Below are 22621 nucleotides of genomic sequence, written 5' to 3' on the forward strand. Positions count from 1 at the left end.
GCTAACGGGCTGCTTGATTTAAGGGGCTTTTTTGAATGTAAGACGTAAATCTCGGCACAAGAACACACACAGTATTGAACCACATCCAGAGCCCGCAGCTCCCTCTTCTTAATGAACTGCTGCAAAAACCTGGGGTGGACAGAGAGCGAATGGCACTTCATTTTACTGCGCTTTTCATTACATGGGAAGGAGAAAAATAAAAAAGCCCTGAGAAAGAATCGGTCATTATGAAAAGCAACAACAGCAGCAAAACCTCAAAGCACAAAGGAGCACTTTTCTATACATTTGAATGGAAAGAAGGGGTAGAAAGGAATCATGGTTTAGTGAAAGAAATTGCTCGGCTATAGCTCTGATTCTTGGAAATACTTGTTTTTCAACAGCACGTCAGTGGTGATTTAGAGTCTGACACTTAGCTGATGTAAATCAGTGTTGCTCCTTGTCCTCAGCTGATTTATGCTACCTGAAGATCTGTCCCCATATTTTCTTTTGTGCGTATGTTTGCCAAAGGACAACTTTTTTACCACTTCTTTTTTTTTTGCTTCAAAATGAAACTGTAGGCTCTTTTTGTATAAGAAAACAACAAACCATGTTGTCTTGAACACTGAGATGCAATTGTTCTGTGAAAAAGCCTTATGATGAGTGGCAAAGCTGTGGCCTTTTTGCCAACTTGGCTTTTCCAGTTAAAGGGCAATATTCACCTAGAGATTAATTTGCTCCCAAGGGATTGAATCTTATGTCTTCTGTGTTGGGAAGATGCCGCAAAATGAAGCACCCATATACGGGTATGATTTAGACATCCCTGAAGAACGTGAAATGTAGAATCAAACCAAGTTTTTCCATCAATGAGTTTTATCGATGCTTTTTGGCTTTGGGCTGGCAGGTTACATAGAAATATAAGACTCTTGCTCTTACGCCCATAGGTGATTCTTAGCTTCACACCAACTGCATAGGACTACGGAAAATGCCTGAAAGTTAATGCATTTTAAGTCACCTTAGTTAGAAAGCCGACTACGCTTCTTTTGTGACCAGAGGGAAGAAATTAATGAACAGAAAGATCTGATGCCTCGGAGGCTGGGGAGGGACGGGGCCTGCAGGAAGGCAACCTGCACCATCAGCTTTTAGAGCCATTTCTAGAAGAAGAGATCACAGGCTGGAGAACCACCAAAAAAAAAAAAAAAATCCAAGTGATTAGTGAAACCGCACGCAAAATACCACCATGACGCACATATAAAAAGAGCAAAAAAACCTGGGATTTGCCTGCGGTTGTTCATTCTCCACTTCGAACAGTGCAATGTTGGAGTATAGAGATGAAAGCGAGGATACGTGCGGGCCAGGGTTCATCACTCACCTCCCAACCCAGGGCAATGAAATCCAAACCCAAGAGCTCCCTTCAGATGCCAAAGGCAGCTCGGCAGCAGCCCCTCTCCTCCCACTCCAGTCTCCTGCCGTATCCAGGGTTCACACAGCCGAAACTCGGGAGCAGCGAAGCTGAAGTCAAAAGAAAGGCACAAACTTCCTGTAAGGTCTAGGGGGAAAAAAAAAAAAAATTATGAGCAATTACACATTTACAATGTCAGTCAAAGAAGCTAATATATCTCCCGCTGAAGTGGCCAGCATGAGAGTTGTGCTAGATGAGATAAGCAGCAAAAACGTACATTTCTCACTTAAACTAAAAGCTTAGAGGGTACAATAAAACACTGCGGTTCCACCCTGCTTTTAATGAATAGATTTTCCCCTCTTGCACACTGACATACATTGGATATAGTTATTTGTCCTATATATTTCTTGCGGCATATTTCCCAGGAGAACTTGTTTATCTCACTCATAAGTACATGATGGATGTATGGTGCTTTGGATAAATGGTATCACAATCAGATATTTTTATGGATATAGGCAAACTGGGTTATTAACAAAGGAAGGGCAGAGAGGAACCAGTACGCAAAAGAAAATAGGAAATGATTGATGACAATACACCTGAGGTTGCAAGGTGCAGACTCCAGATAACCAGCTAACAGAAGAGGAGATAAGGGCAGCGCTTGAGCCAGAGCTGTTTTCTGCCCCGGGGTCAATGTCACACCAAATATCCACATGCCTGCTTCCCTCTGAGCCTGCAATTTTAGAGCAGGCAAAAATTCCCCAGCAGGAGCAGCTCAAAAATTATCACTTTCCTTTTTATATAGTGTAACGCAGAGGCACAGGGAGATATAAAACATTTTTAACTCTACCCTGAACGAAAGAAATGCCAAATTCTGGAGAGTTTAGGAGGGACTGGCATTGGTTGTGCTGCTCTATCATGCCCAACGCCGCAGGACTCTTGGTGCTGCATTATGAATAAGTAAAAAATAGCTGTTCATAATGGTAATAATTACTGTAGTCTTCTCTATTTTTGTTGATTTACAGCAGCAGGGGGGGATGTTAAAAGAGGATATAAAAAGAAAACAAATCTGTAGGCATCATTTGACCCGAAATCTGGCAGTGCTCACTGGGCTCTTTAGCCATCAAGGCAAAAGATCCACGAGCTGGAAATATGGGACTATGAACATCTTTGCAAGACTCACTGGGTTGCTTTCAACAAAACCTCTCAGTCTGGGAGAGAACCTGAGGAGGAACAACTATATCTGATAGTGGGAGAAACAGGGCCATGGTAAAGTAATTTAGCAACACCATGACTACCACAGGGTTTGCAAGTCCCCAGCCACAGCTTAGACCACGTCCCAGCCTCACAGATAAACGCAAAGCATCTACATGATGTGAAAAGGCAGGGAGCAAGTGAATCCAGGCTGGAAAGCAGTCTGAGTTACCCACTCCTGATAGAGACGTTAGGGGCTGCAACAGTCAAGCTGGTTTTGTCCTGGGAAAGCTGGATGTGACAATTAAAACTTACCTACTAATAAAATACTCTTTTGGGAGCTTCCTAAGCCATGCTGTCTGGATTCAGCACACATCACAGCAGCAACATCTTCAAGCAAGGAGATTCTCCATGTTTACTGAGTTTCTTCTTTTCACAAGCAAACTGCTGGTGAACATACAATATGGGACATAGTGGAGCCCATTGACAAAAGTGCCTTAACCAGAGAAATGGGTAATCAATGCACGGACACACTGTGCCTGCAGCCTTCCTGAGTGTTCATACGTGGGTTATTAATCTAAACTTACAGAGAAGGTGGAAGTTAGAAACACCACTAAAAGACAGTACCGAAATTTAATGTGTATCAAAATGAAACAATAAAAGCTTCAGCGTAGTATTTTTTATTACCCTCCAGGTCATAATAAATCATTAGTTGGTTGAATCAAAGCACAAAATCACAAGGACAAGATAAAGTTATGTCCTTTATGGGAGGCTTCTAAGCCTATAGGCTCAATATTCAACCACTACTAAAATCGTATTTCAGTTAGACTATCCTGCTGATCTTGAATACTGTCAAATCTCTCTTCCTCCAAAAAAACCCCCAAGTATCCAAACCTGGGCACTGCCACTTCAAAAAATCTGGGCTTTTCCGATCCGGGAACAACAGCCCAAATTCAGGTTGCTGTATTTGGCTCTGTTTGCCACAGCAGTAGACAGACACACCACGGTTACGTGTCAGAGTGCTTACTCCAGGTTGATAATCAGGAAAGGTGGTCAAATTTACAAAAGCCACTTGACTCATATAAGAAAGCTCCTTAATGAGATTACATCCATGCTTCTCAAGAAGGGCAGGCAACCGTGCTGCAGTACGTATCCTCACAGGCACCCATGAACCATAATCAGGGTCCTCTGCTGCAGATCTTCTACGGTGTCCTTGGCAAATTTCTATCACACAAAAGATATCACAGTTACACAGTGGATAACAGAAATGTTTTGGGTTGGCAGCTCAATTATGAAGCCCATAATGAGTACAGAGCACTCTTCTTTATGTATGCAATGTGCCCTTCCTTTCTTAAAGCTGTCACAGAAACCTTGTCGATAAGTGCGGAGGCGGCAAGAAGGCTACAACTAAATGTATGTTCCATTGTTCAGATGTCAGAGAGCCTGAGCTGTTCTTACAAGAATTACATTTAGACAACGTCAGTCTGAAAGGAGATAAACTGGTGATACCAACCCGTCATCACCAGCATTGCTGAAAACCCTCAGAAGAGTGTTTGACCTTGCAGATGTTACAAGACTCAAAATACTTATGAACAACTTTGCATTGATGGAACCGTTTTCCTGGAGCAAAGCTATTGCTTGTTATTTTACATCATGCCCCACCAAATGTCTTTGCGAAACTCATTAACAACCAACGAAGCTGTAGGAGGCAAGCCCCTGGAGTGATCCTGCTCAGGTCAGTCACAAAATGATGCAGAATGTTCCTCTTGTTTGACCTGGATTGCAATGCATGGCTGCAGGAACGGTAACGAAGGACAAACCATTCATTTTGCTTTGTGTGTTTTGTTTGTTTGTTTAGGTTTTGTTTTGCTTGTTTGTTTTTATAGCAACCTCTCTCCATCTCAGATGTTCTAACCTGAGTGGACTAGAAGTGTAGCTGCTGCAATACAGACATTCACAGGATCACACTGATGAACCGGTGCCTGTTTGGGGCAGAGGCAACTACGAAGTGCAGAAGACCTCGGGGGATGTGCAAAGAAGTTTGTTCCAAAATGTTCTCTTCATTCTGCTCATGACAAAGCGTTACAGAAAAGTTGGCTGCTCATCCTGCTCCAGCGGAGGTTCAGGGTCTCCTGCAAGTGTAGACAACTCTCCCACCTTCCAACATGCCCAAGCAGCCAAAGGAGCAGCAGCTGCTTTCCAGTTCCCCATGCCAGTAGCATCCCTCTGTCCTTCCCTCCCCTTCCCAAGGAACTGGAGCACCGGGGCGTACCCGATACTCTCTGTATCTGTTCTACTTCAGAAACGCACGGGAGGAAGCACATCACTGTGCTAGGAGTACAACTGCTATATTGTCTAACAATGCTTTGCTGTCACCAGACTGTTCTTCGCAATTCAGTTTTCACTCCTTCAAGACAATTTCTAATACGACAGACAATTGAAGTTAAATACAATAACTTGGGAAACTGGGATAGCGAGGCACAGTGGCTCTAAATGTTGCATTAGATTCTATCGTGCTCATCGCGATTTAGAATTTAATATGCTGTTTTTTGCTCCACATGACACAGCTGTCTTCACAGAAGCTGCATATTAGGGCATATTCTGGTGCATGTAAGATCAGTCTTTTCTTAAAGAAATCTCCAAAAACAGGACAGTAAAATTTAAATCAAGCAGCTACCAAATAAGGCAGGAAATAAAGCTTGTATCAGTTAGCCCATTGCAATAAAGACAGAGAAGTCAAAATATTAAGAACAGTAAACACGGTCGATCCCATGGGACGATTGCAAAGTGTGTCTGAAGGTGGGATTCATAACACACACTCAGCTCCCAGCACCTTCTGAAATGTTTCCAACTTCAATGCACTTGGAGACCCACAGGCAGAGCGAAGTCAACTTAGCAAACCAGTCAGGTTGCATCTTCCCACTCAGTCTGCAAACTGCTCGTCAGTTTTGTGTGAGTTCCTAATGATTCCCTCTAGCAAGTAACTGTCTCAGCATCTGGCCCTGAGCATGAGGAACCACCATGTTGCGGTGCAGGGTTGTTGCACTGTCGTCTCCGTGTTCGTTGACCTCCTGAACATGGAGACCAGCTGGCCCAGCAAGCCCAGTTTCCATTAACAGCAGCATCTGGAAAAAAACCCAAAGCCAGAAAGGACTGTCAGAATAAAGCAGCTCTTTCCACGGGAAAAGCTGTCAGCTTCCATGAATCATATTTAAACACAAACAGCTCTGCCCCTGTCCACACCACTAACAATATACTTGAGTCATTAACAATGAGCCATTGTTTTAAAGATGTTAACTCTCTGCTCAGCATTCTGCTGTTTGTTCAAACTACACTTTATGCAGCAAGGACAGTGAAAAAAATCAATTAGCGTTATATTTGTTTGTAGAGTGTTTCTGACATAGTCCAAGCCTAGGTAAGCAAAACGGCAATTAAATTCTTGTCAGCCACATTTTGAGGTGCTAGAGGAAATGTTAGCATGTTCTTCTTCAATGAAAAACAACTTGAATATTCAGCTTTCTATCCATTGCTTTTCCTATTACATTGTTTCTTCTGGACCCTGAACATGTGAGTGACATAAATTCAAAATCCTGAGAATCATGGAGCTGAACACAAAGGCAATACATAAAAGAAGGAAAGGGGAGTGAGAAAGGAAGTTACATGTTGACAGGTGGATGGATGTGAGTCTTTGGGAGGGTCGGTTGCAATTACAGGTGTAGTAAGCAGACTGGAACAAGGTGTGACTCCACAAATTAAGGCTCCATGGACTTCCTTAGGAACACCTACAAAATCGACCCTCTGCTCAGTGAAATCTTGATTTTAAATGTATTTCATCCTGGCTTGGCTAGAACACAGTAATGCAGAATGAGAACCGGATAAAAGGCTGTAAACAAAGCGCAATGATAAATGCGGTGCATCAAATTGTGGGATGGTGCCAGAGCTCTGGGTGCCTGATATCTGGTGTTATTTAGCATCTAAATTAATGAGCTGTAAGAAGTAAACAAAACGATTAAATTCACAGATCATTCTAAACTAGAAGGAGTTAAGAACATCAGTCAGGAGGCAGCAGTGATCCAAAGTGACCAAGAAGCATTAGTAAATGCTTCAAAGCAACATAATAAGATTTTAAGATTAAAATGCATGGTAGCATATCTGGGGGAAAACACTTTGCAACATGCTGGCTGTATCAACGGGAAAACTTAGGAAACAGAGCTGTTAGAGGAGACCTGAGGCTTGTCATGGATCATAAATTAGGTAGGAGTTTGTATTTTGATATAATTGCAAGGTGCATTTATGCAGCTTTGAACTGCAAAAGTAAAGCCACCCCCTCGTGAGTGCAAAGAAATTTAGAAGAGGGCAGGCAAAGCGTATCTGTCCCTTTGCAGGACCCAAAACCCTTGTGCATTGGGCTGGACGGAGTGGGGACAGCCAGCACTGGGCATCACTCCCCACCCCTGGACACTCCAAAATACTGCTGGGACTGTCCTCGGCCTCGGGGTCCCTCTTACCTTTCCTCTTGCTGATCTCACAGGCCGTGCCGCTGTAGCCAAGGGGACACAAACATTCACACTTGGTTCCTGAAAGGAAGCGGAGATGGTGGGATTAGAGCCATCAAGTCACATTTCCCTGCAGACACTCATGTCTTTTCAGTGCTTCATCTTCTGCGAGGAAAGGACAGCAGGTGAGATGACATCAGCATTTTTCTCTGATGGTGAAAGTATAAAATAGCAACAAAGCAGGGGAGCTGTGACCACCCTGCCGCTCCTCTCACCTCCCCAGGCATTTGTTCCTGCCACTGCACTGAAGCTCAACCTCAGCTACAGTAATTCGGCACCCCGGGGTACCACAGAGTGCCCCTGCTCCTCTCCAAAACAGGTATCTTGGTAGAGCTGAGGGGGAGCAGACTGCAGCACTGGCAATGAGCACCATCCCAGCTGGGCTTTGTGGCAGAGCAAAAGTCCATGTCACCGTAAGCCGGCTGCTCGGGACTGCAGTGGGATGAGAGGAGAGCTCCCACTCAGGAAGATAAATGGTCATTTAAAACCTCTTGTTGAGAAGATCCTAAATGAAACGCTAACTTGACTCAGCTCCTCAAAAGTTATTTAAACAAGGGTCATCATGAGACCAATCCTTTAAGTGCTACAATCAACTAGCTGGTACCTGAAGCGATTGTTTCTGTATTAGATACATTTAGATGATAACGATTCTCATCAGGACTTCTGCAGATGCGGATTGGAATTGGGCACTTGACAAAATGGTCCTTTTGTTAGAAGCTCTCATCACATCATATATATGTGTTTAGGCAGTGCAGTTTTCATTCAATTTGATTATTTTTCCCCTTCATTTTTAAATCACAGCCTGCTTACAAAGGAGGACAGCTTTTATTAGAAATGGGGGTGGTGATGGTGATAACTGTGCTTGGCACTTATATGGTGCTTTTCATCTTTAAAACACTTTTACAAGCATTAATTAATGCTGAGACAGTAGTCACTTCTCTGGGAGGATGGAAGCAATCTTAAAAGCAAAGGAGGAGACTTAAAGACGTCAAGGTGGTTTTTTTTTTAAATGCATAATTGAGAAGGAACAAATTCTTCCACAAAACTGATACAGATGGTCGCTCCCATTAAAAAGATAGATGCCTTGACTTTACTGTCTTTACTTACCTGTGGCACTCTACAAACAGACCAACTTGAAAAAAACCCAAACCAAACCAAACCAAAAAACCCTGAAAAAACAAGTGGCAGATTACTTGCCAAGCTTCCTCATTCCCCACAAATTCTCAGTGCATTTCTCTTAAAAGGGTACAGAAGAGGTGCAAAAATCCTCCTACCTTGCAGAAAGGGGATGCCATTGCCATGGCAGGGAGCACAGCGACAAGAACTGGTCTCCAGCTGAAACTCCTCAAGAGCCCGTTGCAGATTTTCTTTTATTGTGATTGCATTAGCAAAGTCAGTTGGAGTCACCAGCTGATACAGTGGCTCTGCCTAAAGGGAAGGAAAAATCTGCATTTGTTTCCCAGTTCAAGACGGTGTGGGCATCGCTGGGCTCGGTGGGAACACAGCCAGACAGGGAAATGAAGGCCTTGTGGTACAGGCTGCAAGTTTTCCACTAATATTGTCTTAAATCTTGTGAAAAACAAGGCAGCGAAGTCTGGAATACATACAGAGATCCTCCCCGTGCTTTACAACATCAAAGCAGTTGCAAGCGCGTAACGAAATACAACAGCCATACCACGAGCTGACAAGCAGGCAAAGTTTCACAGAAGTTCCATTAAGTCCTTTCTCATTCATTTTCCTGATATTAACATTTTTAGATCAGACTTGCTCAAACTTAGGTTTCCTGAGTTCTCTCTTACTCTGATTTTACAAAAATCCCCCAAAACCCCACCCACAAAAATCTCCTTCATTTGTTTTCCAGCCACACAGCAGAGCCCACGGTGACAGACATTCCCAAGTGTGCTTGCACCTTAACCACTTCTGCATTTCAAGGCTGATTTCTCTCTTTATGAAGCCAAGGGTTTCCACTGCCTTCAGAATGAGAGGATTGTGATCTTCATCCGCAGATGAGGTGGGTGAGAGAAGATAAGGGGGTGACAACACTGTGAACGTGCACTAAGAAGCTAGGAGAATTTGAACCGCCCATTTGTTTTTTTCCTGAGAACAAGCAAAAGTTAAAGTGTGATCTCCATATTGCCAGTCACCCACTAATGCCAGTGGGATGACATTGACACGTGTCACCAGAGGATTTATCCCAAATTCCCATCCTTGCTACAGAGATACCTGCCATCCAGGCCATGGCAATACAGTATGAATGAAAGATCACCCTCCCGCTATCACGGGCTCAAGCTACAAGAAATGCAAGAACGTTTCAATTAAAAAATGCTCATTTCCTGCTGATGTACATCCACTCTTCATCAATTATATCTGATCCATACTTTGCTTTTCGAATTCAGATCATACAAACGAGGAAATACACTAAGAGCGACCTGCCAAGCCGCTTCAGCAGATGATTTATGAACTGATTTGCTTCAGTTTTCCCTAACTAAGCATTCTTGGGTTGACATTTAGTCACACTCTGCTGGTACTTTTGATCTTCAAGCCCCACAGGGATATTGGTATGGAAATGAAGGATTATAGAAACCAAATCCAAATTACATCTGTCCAGGGTTTTTCACTGGGCAGCCTGGTCGGTGATGCCAGGCAAGACAAAGAACATTGCAATTTCTTCTGGGAGAGTTTTCTGTACAGAGGGTTGTACTGATGTTGTCTCCTGCCCAAAGACCTCACAGTGCATTTCTGGAAGGTCCATCCACAGTGCACCAGGGGCTATAGTATGATTCTTGTGAAATAACGGCTGATTTTTGCTTTGCTTCATTTTTTTTTTAATTTTTATTTTAAAGAAAAGTCAGAATTTTCAATAAGATACAAGCACCTTTTACAAATATAAATATTTTTGCCTAAAACTAATTTTTACAATGAAAGTCAATTATACAACAATAAAATCAACTTTCACTGCTACCAGCCCAAACTCCTGTTTAAAAGGATGCTCTCTTGCACCTTCGTACTATTCACTCAGAGTGAACTTATTTTGACATTAAAAACGATGAGGCAGAATTGCTACACACTTCTGCTCAGTTTTTACTTTCACAGTGCCTTGCATTTCTAAAACTCTCCGGGATCAAAAAACCTTGACTCTTCAAAACTGAACTCATATTTTTAAGGTTTAACTGTGCTGCGTACACACCCAGGCATGTGTGGTGAACCGCCTGACCTCCTCGACCAGCGAGAATTGTTGCTAAATAGTCACTGGCGTTCACAGAAGACAGGAGAAATTTCAAGAAAAAAGAAGTCCTCATAAAACAAATGCCGCCAGGTATATTTTTGAGAAGTAAAAATATCTGGTAAAACAAGGTGGATAGTCTGACCTGCTTGGTAGGCAGCAAGTGATCACATCTGCACAGCCAAGTTAGAAGGGTGAAAGCTGTTTAACTCACGTACTTCCAACCACACCACTCTGCTTAACATATCACACCTTTGACTCTCTGAATACCCAGTTTTAGAGGAACCATGTTGCACAATACAGGTCTATTATTTGCCCTAGAAATTTCCTTTTTTTTTTCTTTTCTCTTTTAAAAATCCTGTTTATTTAAATACAGAGGTCTCCAAGGTGCTCAGCTAAGTGAGGCTGAACGAAGCGATGGGTGCGGTACCTTTAGCTTTATGATTTCGGGGTTGTACTGTACAGCATCTCCCCACTCCTGCATGAGCGCAGCCGTTGGTAGGTCTTTGTAAGCCAACGTGGTGATGTGTTCGCTTGCTCCGCCACGTACGAGGACGATGAAATCTTCCACGTACTGTTTTTTGGAGGTACTGTCTGCAAAAAGAAGTACATTCAGCAAGTGGCCAGCTCTGCTCAGGTACGTCTTTGTGGAGTGCAGACAAAATACAACCTCACAGCAAAACACCCCTGTTTATGATGCCTCTCCCCCTAATTTTCTCCCCTGTGGTTATGAGCTTGTAGGTCTTTCCACGGCCTGAAGCTCCTCACCACCATGAATGTTGCCCGTTCTCCTCCACACATCCTCAGGTGCACCTTCCTCCCACTGCAACACCCCAACATCCCATATGTCCCCTGAGGCTGCCACAACACCCTCACCTCCCTGCTTTCCCCATTTGGGCTTTTTTTGGGTGCAAAAAGCGGCATGCTGGGCTGCTCTGCTGAGAGGTGGGTGGATTTGGAACACAGCACCAGCCAGGTGGGTAGTGGTTGATCTGTCCCCGCCTTTACCTGGGACACTGAGCAGAGATTTCCTTCCTACCCAGCTAAGAAAATCTTGCAAGAAAACCAGCTATGAGACATCTACACCTCTGTTAAGCTTGGCTGGGGTTAGCCAGCAGACTCAAAAGCGTTTGTGAAGGGGTAGGGAAATGTTTCAGGCAGGCAAGATCACAAAATCTTCTTTTCACTATGACAAAGGCTAGAAATTAAATGGCAGAAGCATTTCATGCTTACCTCCAATCTCTTTTAAAAGGGATTTACAGCCAGCTTCAGTTATTCCAAGACGCAGATAGACGACACGAATACTTGCACCAATGTTAAAACCATGTTGTGCACATTTCTGGACATCACTCAGAGAATAACCTTAAATACACACAAAAAAATGTGTAGTGTTTTAGTACAATTGTTTGATGTTTTATGTCCATATACATAGAACATGTGAGGTGATAAATATTTTTTCTTTGGGAAAAAAGGAGAAGAGATGAAGAAGCCTTTTTTTGGGATATTTAACAGATCTATATGAAGTGAAATCTCTACATTCCACAGAACTCTCAAACCAAGTGCAAATGTAAAGTAAATGCTGGAAGAGGCTTTTCATAACCGTCTCATCTGTACTGGGTACAATGGAACTGTAACAGGTGGGAGCCTGGTCTGTGACTTCAACACGAAACGTTTTTGACGAAGGACGACCCACCACCCCTCCCCATCATCAGGAGCCAGGCTTTTTAAGAATAACAGATTAAGTAGCTTTTCCTCCCTTTGCCAGCTCACATCTCCAATTCTTAGCTGCAATAAAAGCCTCAATCGTTTCATGGAAGTTTCTCCATGAAGCCTTACTAGAGCTTTTTCCTGACACAGAAGAATTTGCCCTAAAAATCTACAAATGCTTCATATGTTCTTCACCAAAATCCTTATCCAAACTCTTTGCTGTCCTGACACTCAAGAATATTCAAGCAGTTATCATGGTGAAACATCAGATGTGACACTCAAGTATCTCTTTTCTTTGTCTCCTTTTATTGTAATCACTCACATTTCCCTGAATTGTTTACTTTTTTAGTTAAATTCACGTCTTGATGAAACAAATGTTTACAGGAGCTCACAATGCAAGTATTGCTGTATGGCTGTCCTGTTCCTATGCTCTTCCCATACATCTGATACTGGCCACTTTCTAGATCAGAAAAGAGGATGCACAGAATTTTGGGTTGATGCAGGATGGTCCCTATTCACGTTCATAGTCCATATGCACCTGAAGGCAGGAACCACTATTTTATGACATCCTTGAACAGCACAATCCAGACCTCTCTCCTGCCATGTTTCACACAGAAAGCATCAAATAATGAACCACAGACACATCTGGCATATTGGATTATACTTGAGAACAGTGCAAGTACCAACTATGTGAAACGGTGTGTGATACCAGATCTGCAAAAGAAGGTTGATTTCCAGCACAGGCAGTACAAACATAACGGCGGATTTGAAGGGAAAAATCTGAATTCTCGACTAGACCCACCGAACACCGTTGAGAACCTACAGCCCAGCTCAGTACTGGGGAGAGCGTGAAAATGTTGGTATGATTGCAGGATCCTGATCTAGGTCAGCAGACAGTGACAGGTCACATTTTGATGCAAACAATAATACACATTAGTTCAAAGAAAGGTGGCTTGTGATGGGCTCACAGCAACAGCTGAGAAATTGGGCAGCGTTAATGTTCTGAATATCTGAAATCTGAATCTAAACCCTGTCCCTCCTGGCTGTATCAGACTCCAGAATAAGCAACTTCCTAGACAGCAGACAGCAAACAGACTGAACATTGCACACAGCAGAGTCCACTAAATGCTTTCACAAATAGACAGCGAAGGCACTTACTCACTCCCATGCCAATGAATAAATAAGAGAGTGCAGCTATTGATTAATGTCACACAGCTTGCTCTATCCTACACAACAATCATCATTTCTCGCAAAAAAGGAAGCTAGAGTCAAAGAGCAAGAGCAATGTCAGGTACAAGAGTCACCCAGCAAATTATTTACTGTTTCCTACGTGCTGGAAAAGCTCTCGAGACTAAAGGTGTTTCAGAACTGTCATTTGAAAGGTGATGGAAAAAAGAACTTGGATGCAGGTTTTCAGAGCTAACGAAAGAGTTAAGCTACACGATTCTCATTCATCTCAACATTTTGTCAGCCTCCAAAACGTGTCATCTAAAATCCTTGCTACAGGGCCTTTTTTTGTGAACTGGCGGCACTCAGTTTCAGAACTAGATGAAGCCCATGATGCTGAGCATGCCTTGAAACCCAGGCTCTTTATTCACCGCCATAAAGCACTTCTACTCCCGTATTTCCTGCAGGCTTTCTTGGAGATGTTGCTGACTCCTTCTTCCACCATCTCCCTTTTCTGACCTCAGACCTGACCCATCACTGGGTACCCGCCGAGGAGTTTTCCCACCAAAAAGCTGGCCCCAAAGCTTTTTCATGACCATCAGATGCACATACCTGCCTTTTGGAGCTCTTCGCTGTTCATGACTAAAGTATATTCATAGATGCCACCGACGGTGGCCTCCGTGATGTAGTGGGTCCCGTAGTCTCTGTAGAGCTCTCGGTACTCCCCGTAGCTATACTCTGACGGGAGCTGACGGAGTCTCTGCAGGAACTCGTAATGCAGCATCAGGGCTCGGGGCTTCAGCTTATAAACGGCAACAGCCAGCTCAGAACGGGCATGGATGAATTTGCTGGACTATGCGAAATGCAGAAACACGAGAGAATGGAGAATTGAGGGATGTCATTCTTGTGACCATGCGTGGTTATTTGCCATTAAACAACTAACGCTGCTCAGGATTTATCAGGTTAACAGTTTGCAACTGGAAATCTTTCAATTCAGCAAAACCAAACCTTTTAGTAGTAAAGTTTCTGAAAATCAGGAGTCTGACCCATATTACAGAAAGAGTGAGAGACACTCATTGCAGGTTAGATGACGGCTCAGGCCACGGCTGGGACATGGGGACAGCCAAGTTCCAGGCTCTGTTCTGCAGCATCCCATGAGACTGCTCTACCACTAATAATGTCAGCCACCCTTTGTCTTTCACAATCTCTCTCCTGAAAAATGTTGACATCTGAAATCATGATGATTTACAGGTGAAATAGTAATTCCCTCTCTGATCCAAATTTATACTCCACAGAAGACGCCATTACCAAAACTCAAAGGAAACAGGAAAACACAAACACACACACATGTATTTATATGTCTCTATATAGTTATGTGTACACAGGTATGTATTACGTCTCCCCTCTCTGGCATAAAAGTCAGGAATAGAAGAGGTCTTTTGTCATGTCCAAAGGATTTAGCGTCCAGTTGTTTGGGCCAGAAGGACAAGCACGTCAGGGGAGGTTCAATATAGAAATCAAGACTTAGCATTGTTTTTTTTCATGGATATCTGTTGCAAATGCTTCTCACATACCTCTGATCTTGTCATGGGAAATGGCTCTTTGCAGAAAGCAAATGCAAGCTTAATAGCAACAAAGAATTCTCTGCATTTCCTGAGTGCACTTTTTACTGAGGGGGCAGACATAGATCAGTGATACCATCAAACCATCGACAAGAGCTAGGTTTGTTTACAGCAATAATAGATGAAAAAAAGAAATCAAATGATGGTGCACACTACCTCAGACTGAATCTTATAAAGCAGTCCGAGGAGCTATAGATTAAAGCGTGCATCCGATCACAGCTGCAACCAAATCTCCGCAGACGCAACTGGCAGTGAATTGTGCTAGCCGTATTTTCTGTCGTGTGTGTCCTGATCTGGTGAATGACGTACTCAGCAGATAGATCACATCAGCCAAAGTAAAACGGCATGTGTTAGTCTATAATTAAGCCCATGAAAGGAAGTTTTGGTTCCACATTATTGTCAAGGCAGCCCTACGGTTGAACATCTTGGCTTTGCTGTTTGCATTATCACTTACCAAAGGGACAGCTCATGCCTTGCTGAACCAACCTGAGAAGGATGGTCCTTCATGTGCGAGATGATACTCCACAGTGATTGCACAGACAACAGCCATCCACACACAGACAGGCTTCTGGACCGTGTGTACAAGTGCAGAAATTCCCCAAACTGCAGAAAATCCTATTTGCCCTTCTTTCACCCCAGATTTCTCTATCAGTCACTGTAAGTCACCCATTGGGCAGAAGGAACTCTGGGCTCCTAAGCTAAACCCCAATTCTAACAGCACGGATTCCCTTGGAGGAGTCACTGTGCTGGTTGGACCCACTCACCTCCCATCTGCCAGATTGCTTTGGCATCAGTGGAAAGAACTTTTTAAGGTCTGGCAGGGCAAGGTGCACATCACCCCATTGCTGGGGAGCAGCGTGTAGACCCTGTTAGGAGTGTCACCTTTACAGCTCCTACTAGTGAATTCACTTTATGGAGGGGAGGCCATTTGAACCTGCTTCTTAGTTTCATTTTTTCAAAATGACTTCATTACAAACACCCATATGTGGATGCCCAGCATGACAAAGGAAGGACCACATTCAGTTGTGGCTGATTTTGGAGGTTAGGCAGTCTGGTTCCTGGCTGACAGGTGAACCGAGAAGCTCCTGGGTGTTATAAAAACACGCAAAGGTGTTGTAGCATTAGTAAACCCTTGGCCAATACGAACTGCAAAATCCATGCAGGAGGAGAGATTTCATTTATCCTAGTGCTGGCTGTGGACCTGATGATGGGGATGAAACCAATACACACATACAGACGATGCGTTAGCAGAGAATTAAGTGGAGCAGTGCTTACAGTTGAAGAAAATCTTTTCATCCTTTGAAGGAACTTCTTGAACCTGTTGTCGTTTGAACTGTAACCGAGTTCAAACACTCCTGGTATTTTTATACCAAAGCTGAAGCTAGACTGCGAAGCTTTTGCCTTCAGGACACTGCTTTCATAATTTGAGTAGGAGTCATATTCAGTCATTGTAAATTCATATTTGCCTTTGGTCTAAACAGAAAGCAAAAAACAACACGTTTAATTTCCTGCATAGTGACTGTATACCTGACGCATGGGGAAGGAGTACAGATACAAATATACTCGTGAATTAATGCTTGCACTTTGAAGATGAAAAAAGCCTTGTATAATTGCAAAGCGCTATTATTATTATTAACACCAGTACTTCAAGAATACTTGATTTACAGCAGCAGGAAAGCTACTATCTCCTCCATACCACAAGGACCTCAGGCTTCTACTTAATATGTCAATCTTATGCCAAGAAGGTGAAATTTTAAACACAGGCATCAATTAAAGTACGAATTCTAAGAGAAAAGGGTTCCCTAATGGGCAACACTCAAAAATATCACGCTATGTCATCAACGGCATTAAGGTCAAATATATAATGTTTGAAATACAGCTTTGATGAACCAAAAAAATAAGCTGGGTGCCTTTGCCTTCACACAAAGCACGTGGTCTGCTGTTATTAATACATCGTAGGCTGTTACATCAAGCACAGCTTTGCCAGCCTGGCTCTCAAGGCTCGCCACGATTCCGTCTAAAATCAACCTTCCCGTGCCCGCTGGCTGTAAGACCCCCTTGTACACATGGTGCTGGGAAGGTTGGGCTCAGCTTTTGCAACGACAAGGTCCAGGGCAACACTGCCATCTATTCCTCCGCACAAGGATATTATAAGGGGAATTGTCCAAGTTCACAGCGTGCATGGCCTATGATGATGTTCTAGAAGTAGTGCTAAATTCAGCCTCATCCCACTTGTAATGGGATGTAATTCTTTATAAAATGATTTCGTAATGAAGCTTTATCGATATTACACACTAAATTTATTGGCATGCACGTATACTTATTTGCAGAAGAATTTGACACATACCTCTGGTGTGTAGCTTTCTACATTGTACGGCTTTCTGAATCTCGTGTCCATGATATAATGGGGAGAACATCCCCCAGCATAATACCTGTGATCAAGAACTAATCCTTCCAAGTCGTTTGTGAAGATATTTAACCTGTACATGAAGCATAACAGCAAAAGATTATCACCTCTTTAGAGGTAAACATCAAGTGACTTGGCTGAGTATGGCAAAACCTTTTTAGATGGGGTGATTAAACTGGACTTAATCGCTTTTCCTATTGCTGCTGGTGGGATCTGTTGCAGTAAAAACCCTTTTGTTACTCGCTGTCAGGACACCCTCCCATCCCCCTCTTGGCACACAGCTGAGGACTCCACAAACTCATACTCAAAGAGTAACAAGAGTCATTAGAGGAATCCTCATTAAAAATAATAATAAAAAAAAGATAAATTGCTAATAGTCCATGTCTTGTCCCTATTAGTGTTCCAGACCTCTGTTAGATCTGCCTCTCCTTATTCTGGGGAGAGAGACTTGTATGATAATGGCTCTGAAGCTCTAAAATATTAACTCTAATTTTAGAACAATCTGAAAAGAAAGGAAGCCCACTAAAAGCAAATTATTGAGCAATTGTAGCTTCAAAGAGCTGAGAAGCGTGTTCCTGTAATTGTCCAACATTAGTTTTAATTTTGATTAAACTCAGAAGTACAAAGCATTGGCAATGACATGCAGCAGCCATATCTCCAGAGAATAATGAGGAAATTATCATTTTTAACTTGCAATTTGATTTTTTCTTTTCCTTTTTTTTTTTTTTTTTATGTAAAAAGCCGGGTTTTTTTCCCCCTCCAGAATGAGAGAAGACTCTTCTTCACACAGTCTGATCTTACAGAAAGTCACCAGAATCTTAGCCAGCAAAAGCTGGATAAACTTATATATGGATTTGAATTCCCTCAAATTTGGGGCTTGGTAACATGCAGGTTAATCCTGCCCCACTCACGTAAAGGACACAAATTCTCCCATCTCTCACTGTCGTGGAAGAAATCCAAGAAATTTTGACCCCCCGCAAAACCAATACACTCTGCAAAAATACAAATCCATAGTCACGTTGAGATTTTAGGCAATCCAAGATGATGATTAAAGTCACTCTATTGAAGTCACGCAGTTCAGTTTTTTATCATCTGATGCCACAAAAGATCATTCTTATTCTTAAGTAAGAAAGCATCTCATGAAAGTCACTGACTTACCCTTTTGCCAGGTTCTCTATTCCCCAGTATTGCTCCATCTTCTGGTCACATTTTTTAAACACTTTTTTGCAGTTTTTTTCATCTGACTGGTCCCCACAGTCATCATCCCCATTACAAAGCAGCCTCCGTGTAATGCATCTCCCTAGGATGCAAGGCGTAAATTACTCACCAAACAATCTATTATCCTGCTTACCGTTATTTTGCAAAATCACAGTCCCTGACTCAGAGTCTGGAAACAAAATAAAAAACTCCTGTAACGTATGCCTCAAAACTAGCTGGAAAATATTTCCTCTCTATCTGCATGGAAAACCTCAGACTTTCAATCACCAAACTCTATCCTCTCAACTTGCAAAATCTTAAAATTCCTTGTTCAACCTAGAATAAAAAAAAAAATCCCTAATTAAAAGAATAAAAAGGGATAGAGCAGAGGAAATAGGGCAAGGGAAAGCAACTCCGATCTCTGTCCCCCAGCTCCCCCCTGCCCCGGCACGCTGCTCCCTGCACACTTTCCTTTCCACTGCCAGGGTGCAGACTCAAAGCAGAGGCTGATCAAGTTTTGCATACGGATAACTGCTGCCTTGCTTCCCCACACCGATTATAGTGTCCTTGACTAACTAGTTGTTGATATGGATGGAGGGAAATGCCATGAGAACCACCATCATAACCTGCGATGCTCCTGGGCATGTGTCAAGAATGCCCAGTGCATGTTCTCCCGTTGCTGCCAGATCCACTCGTGCTACAGATTTTACTGATAAAACTGCGTTTTAATTTCCTACTTGGAGATTTTAAAGACATGCTTTAGACTGACAGATGTTGGCTAATACTCAAAATCACTGATGCAAACACAACACGAGCATGGATGGATGCCAGTCAACTCCTGACATCTCTTTAGCCCATCAAACTTTTTTTAGAAGCAAAAAGGTTCAGCATGGAGGTGTCAGAGATGTCACCTAAACACCACCACTTCTCACTCCATAAGTCCTTACCTGTAACTGCACACACAAACCCATCACATCTAACTTTATTCCTGCAAGGATTATTTGTAACGCAGCCTTCGGTTTCTTTGTCAGAGTAATCACACGGATCTCCATTGAACTGAGAAGGTTGTTCCAGGCGGGCAAATCTGTACTGTGATGAAATAAAAAATATTGACTCAAGTGTACAGAAATTGTGAATTTCATGCTTGCCTAGTTAAAAAACAAACTTTGTCTCAGGGAGATCTGATCTAAGAGCACTGTCATATAAAAAAAGTGTCAGCAAAGAAGTGTGATGCTGGTAACGTGCCCCATTTCAAAGGTTCCTGATCTGCAGCAGTTTTAATTTTACTAAGGAAGGACTGAGGATTGGAAGGGATGAATGGAAGTTTGCTTTTCTTTGACAGTTTGTTTAAATGAGCCTGACAAGGTAGTGCGGGCATTTGCAAGAATAAGGAAGGATTCAGTTACGTCTCCTCTCTTTCAATTAGTGCTGGTAGCGACATCCCTTGTTATTTTCTGTCAGTGTATTTACTTGGCCCTCTGTATCATTAGGGATTTTTTTCCGCCCACAACACTGCTGTGAAGCAGTCAATTACTCTGTCCAATATGTTAGCCCTCCTTTTCTTCCCAGCTTTTAAGATTAACTCTTTGATACAAAGCTTCACTCTTCCCAACTCCCATCTCTGGTTATTCCCATTTAAGCCTGGGAACGGCTTCTCCAACTCGTTAGCAGAGGTCCCTCTAGCAATGGGGATTTTGCTCTTCACACTATTGAGATCATTACTTTCATTTGGTGGGGCTTCTCGGGTAGAAAATGCTCACTGGCAGACAAGAAAAAGCGTCTTAATCCTGAGAGGCACCAAGTGTCTCCAGGTCCCATGGGGGATCATTAGTGGGGATGGTGCCTCGCACGGATGCTGGAGGAAGAGGACTGTGTTGGAAAGTCCCTGCAAAGCCTGGCCCTCCTGCCTGTGTTTTCACTAAGTCTGGGCTTACACCTTCTCAGGACAGCGAGGCAGCCTGGAAACCACTGACATTACTAGGAGTGAAGAGTTGAAGAGCTAAAAGCCACCTGAAAGCAAAAGCCGACAGCATCACCTGTACACGGCTTTCCCCAGCAGCTCCCCGCTGTTTGCCCAACTCCATGCACAAAAAATACAAGGCTTGGAGGAGGGTCTGCCTCCCAGTTTCTCAGACTTCATGCACAGACCACAGACACTCACCCTTTTCTTTTGACAGGGATCGCAGTGGCTCCACGAGGACCAGGTGGAGAGCACGCAGTCGCGGGGCTGTGGCGGGTTGCTCACGGACCGGACCCGTCTGCCGCTGGCCACGCTCCTGTTGGTGCTGCTGAGGTTGAGGGTCTCCTTTTCACCACTGCATTCAACAACACAAGAGCTTCATCATGTGAAATCGTTGAGCCACGAGGACAGAGCAACTTGGCTTGTAACCGTGCAAAACTACACACCAACGAGACCTAACGCTTGTTAGACCTCACCAAATCACGCAACCTCTAGATTTCTGTACTCGTTTCATACTGGCATTAGTTCTGTAGGAAACCTGGTCCACTCTTCAGTGTTCAAGAGTAGGCCCAGTCCTCTACACCACCACCATGAAGTAAGTCTGGAGAACACAGGTCTCATCCAGCCAACATGGGAAACTCAAGCCTTGTCCCACCAACCCAGGCATCATCTCAAACTGTGCAAGCCTCACTAAATAACCCGTCAAAGCGGCCAGCAGTAAAATCTGCACCCTTAGTGCTGCCCTTGTCTCACTGCTCCCTGCTGCTTGCTGGACAGACAGCATTTGCTGCCGTACATGCCAAACAGCTCCAAGGTCAGACATCTCCACGACAAACACCAGCCGCAATGCTAAGGGCTGGCAAACACTCAGCAGTTTTGAAAAGCAAGCTTAGGTGTCTCCCTTTGCCAAGCAGGCTATTTTTTCTCAAGCTGGCTAAAACCATTAGTCTTGGACTCTATTCTTGGTTCACAACAGAGGGTCATTAACCTTTTAATCCCTTTCATCCCAGTAACGAACGTGAACCCCAAGTGTGAGCCTTCACTCTTCACCCCAGCCCTTCTCTCGCTCCCTCACGTGACGACTGTCTCCAAGGTTTCCACGATGCCACAGCTAAAATGCTGCCTATTCTTTTGGTGGATTCAGTATTTCTGCTTAAAATCTCGTTCCAGACAAATGCTTCCCTGTAGCACCTAACCTAAGCGGGAAGCTTTAGTTGACAATTAGTTTCTTTTCATACCCACTTTGACAAGTAAACTACCACAGCGGTGTTCCCAATTCCTCTACCAAGACAAGCAATAGCATCAGCTGAAGCTTTAAGTATGATTTAGTGCCTGGTAAGGGGCTCCCATTACTGCATATTAAAAATCACATGAAATAAAGGAATTACAAAAACTCATCAGCTCGCTGAGGCATGAAATCAGAGCTCAAAGTTCAGAGAACAGCGGAAAAATATAGTTAGACTGGAAAGATTAGTCACTGATTGACCGCAGTCCTCTGAAAGAGCAAAATCTATTAAACTAGCAGAGAAAGAAAAACTATCTGTCAGATTCTTGCCATTTACGTACTCAAAGAAAACAAACCCCTGTCTTTCCAGCACACTGTCAGGCCACTAGCACAGGAGGAGGCTGCCCGTCGCAAGCAGAATTCCACATTAAAACGCAACCGTGGCAATTTGTCGTATCAGATTTATCAAACAGGATTACTTTTCTAAAGGCAGACACTTTGCACCACGTTAACTTCAAAACAATGTCTTTCGCTATTCATTAGAAATACAGAAATCGCTCAAGACACCAATTATATGCTATAGAATGTGAAAGCAGAGAATCCATATGGATTTTGCCTCTTTATCATATCACCCCATGGACATGGCTGGAGAAACATTCACTTACCCAACGCAACAAAGGGTGAGGATGCTGAACACGGCATAAAGCAGCAACACTTTGATGGGGTACGGAGCAAACGTGGTGCGTGATGTGCTCATCGCTCCGAGGTACCACCGGCGATTCGAAACCACCGCTGCTCCCATTCCGTCTGCCGGGGGGGAGGGCAGTTGAGAATGGTTCAAGTAGAAAAACATAAATTACCGAGCCGTATTTCCACACTGTAAATAAACAGCAGATGACCCACCACCTGGCAGATTCACAAGGTAAATGTTGCAATCGTTAGTACGCAGCTTTCTGGAGGCAAGTGCGAAGGAGGCAAAGATCTGTCC

General features: G+C 43.4%; 1 protein-coding gene across 1 annotated transcript; it reads right to left on the minus strand.

Annotated features, from left to right (window-relative positions):
* Positions 1 to 5542: 5542 nt before the first annotated feature.
* On the minus strand, positions 5543 to 22390 carry C8B (complement C8 beta chain). Its single transcript, XM_065657184.1, has 12 exons — positions 22299 to 22390; positions 20610 to 20763; positions 19396 to 19537; positions 18410 to 18551; positions 17192 to 17324; positions 16120 to 16317; positions 13835 to 14075; positions 11582 to 11710; positions 10779 to 10942; positions 8400 to 8553; positions 7078 to 7146; positions 5543 to 5694 (listed from the first exon to the last, which is right to left on the minus strand). The coding sequence occupies exons 1-12, from the start codon at positions 22388 to 22390 to the stop codon at positions 5543 to 5545; spliced, it is 1770 nt and encodes a 589-aa protein (XP_065513256.1).
* Between the last annotated feature and the right edge of the window lie 231 nt (positions 22391 to 22621).

The sequence above is a fragment of the Caloenas nicobarica genome, chromosome Z (genome assembly GCF_036013445.1).
Source record: "Caloenas nicobarica isolate bCalNic1 chromosome Z, bCalNic1.hap1, whole genome shotgun sequence".
Lineage (NCBI taxonomy): Eukaryota > Metazoa > Chordata > Aves > Columbiformes > Columbidae > Caloenas > Caloenas nicobarica.

Coding starts and splice junctions, on each gene's coding strand:
- C8B (XM_065657184.1), bottom strand. CDS start 22,390: ATGAGCACATCACGCACCACGTTTGCTCCGTACCCCATCAAAGTGTTG. Junction 17,325..18,409: donor ATAGAGAACCTGGCAAAAGG/GTAAGTCAGTGA, acceptor CTTCATGTACAG/GTTAAATATCTTCACAAACG. Junction 14,076..16,119: donor TGAAAAGATTTTCTTCAACT/GTAAGCACTGCT, acceptor CATTTCGCATAG/TCCAGCAAATTCATCCATGC.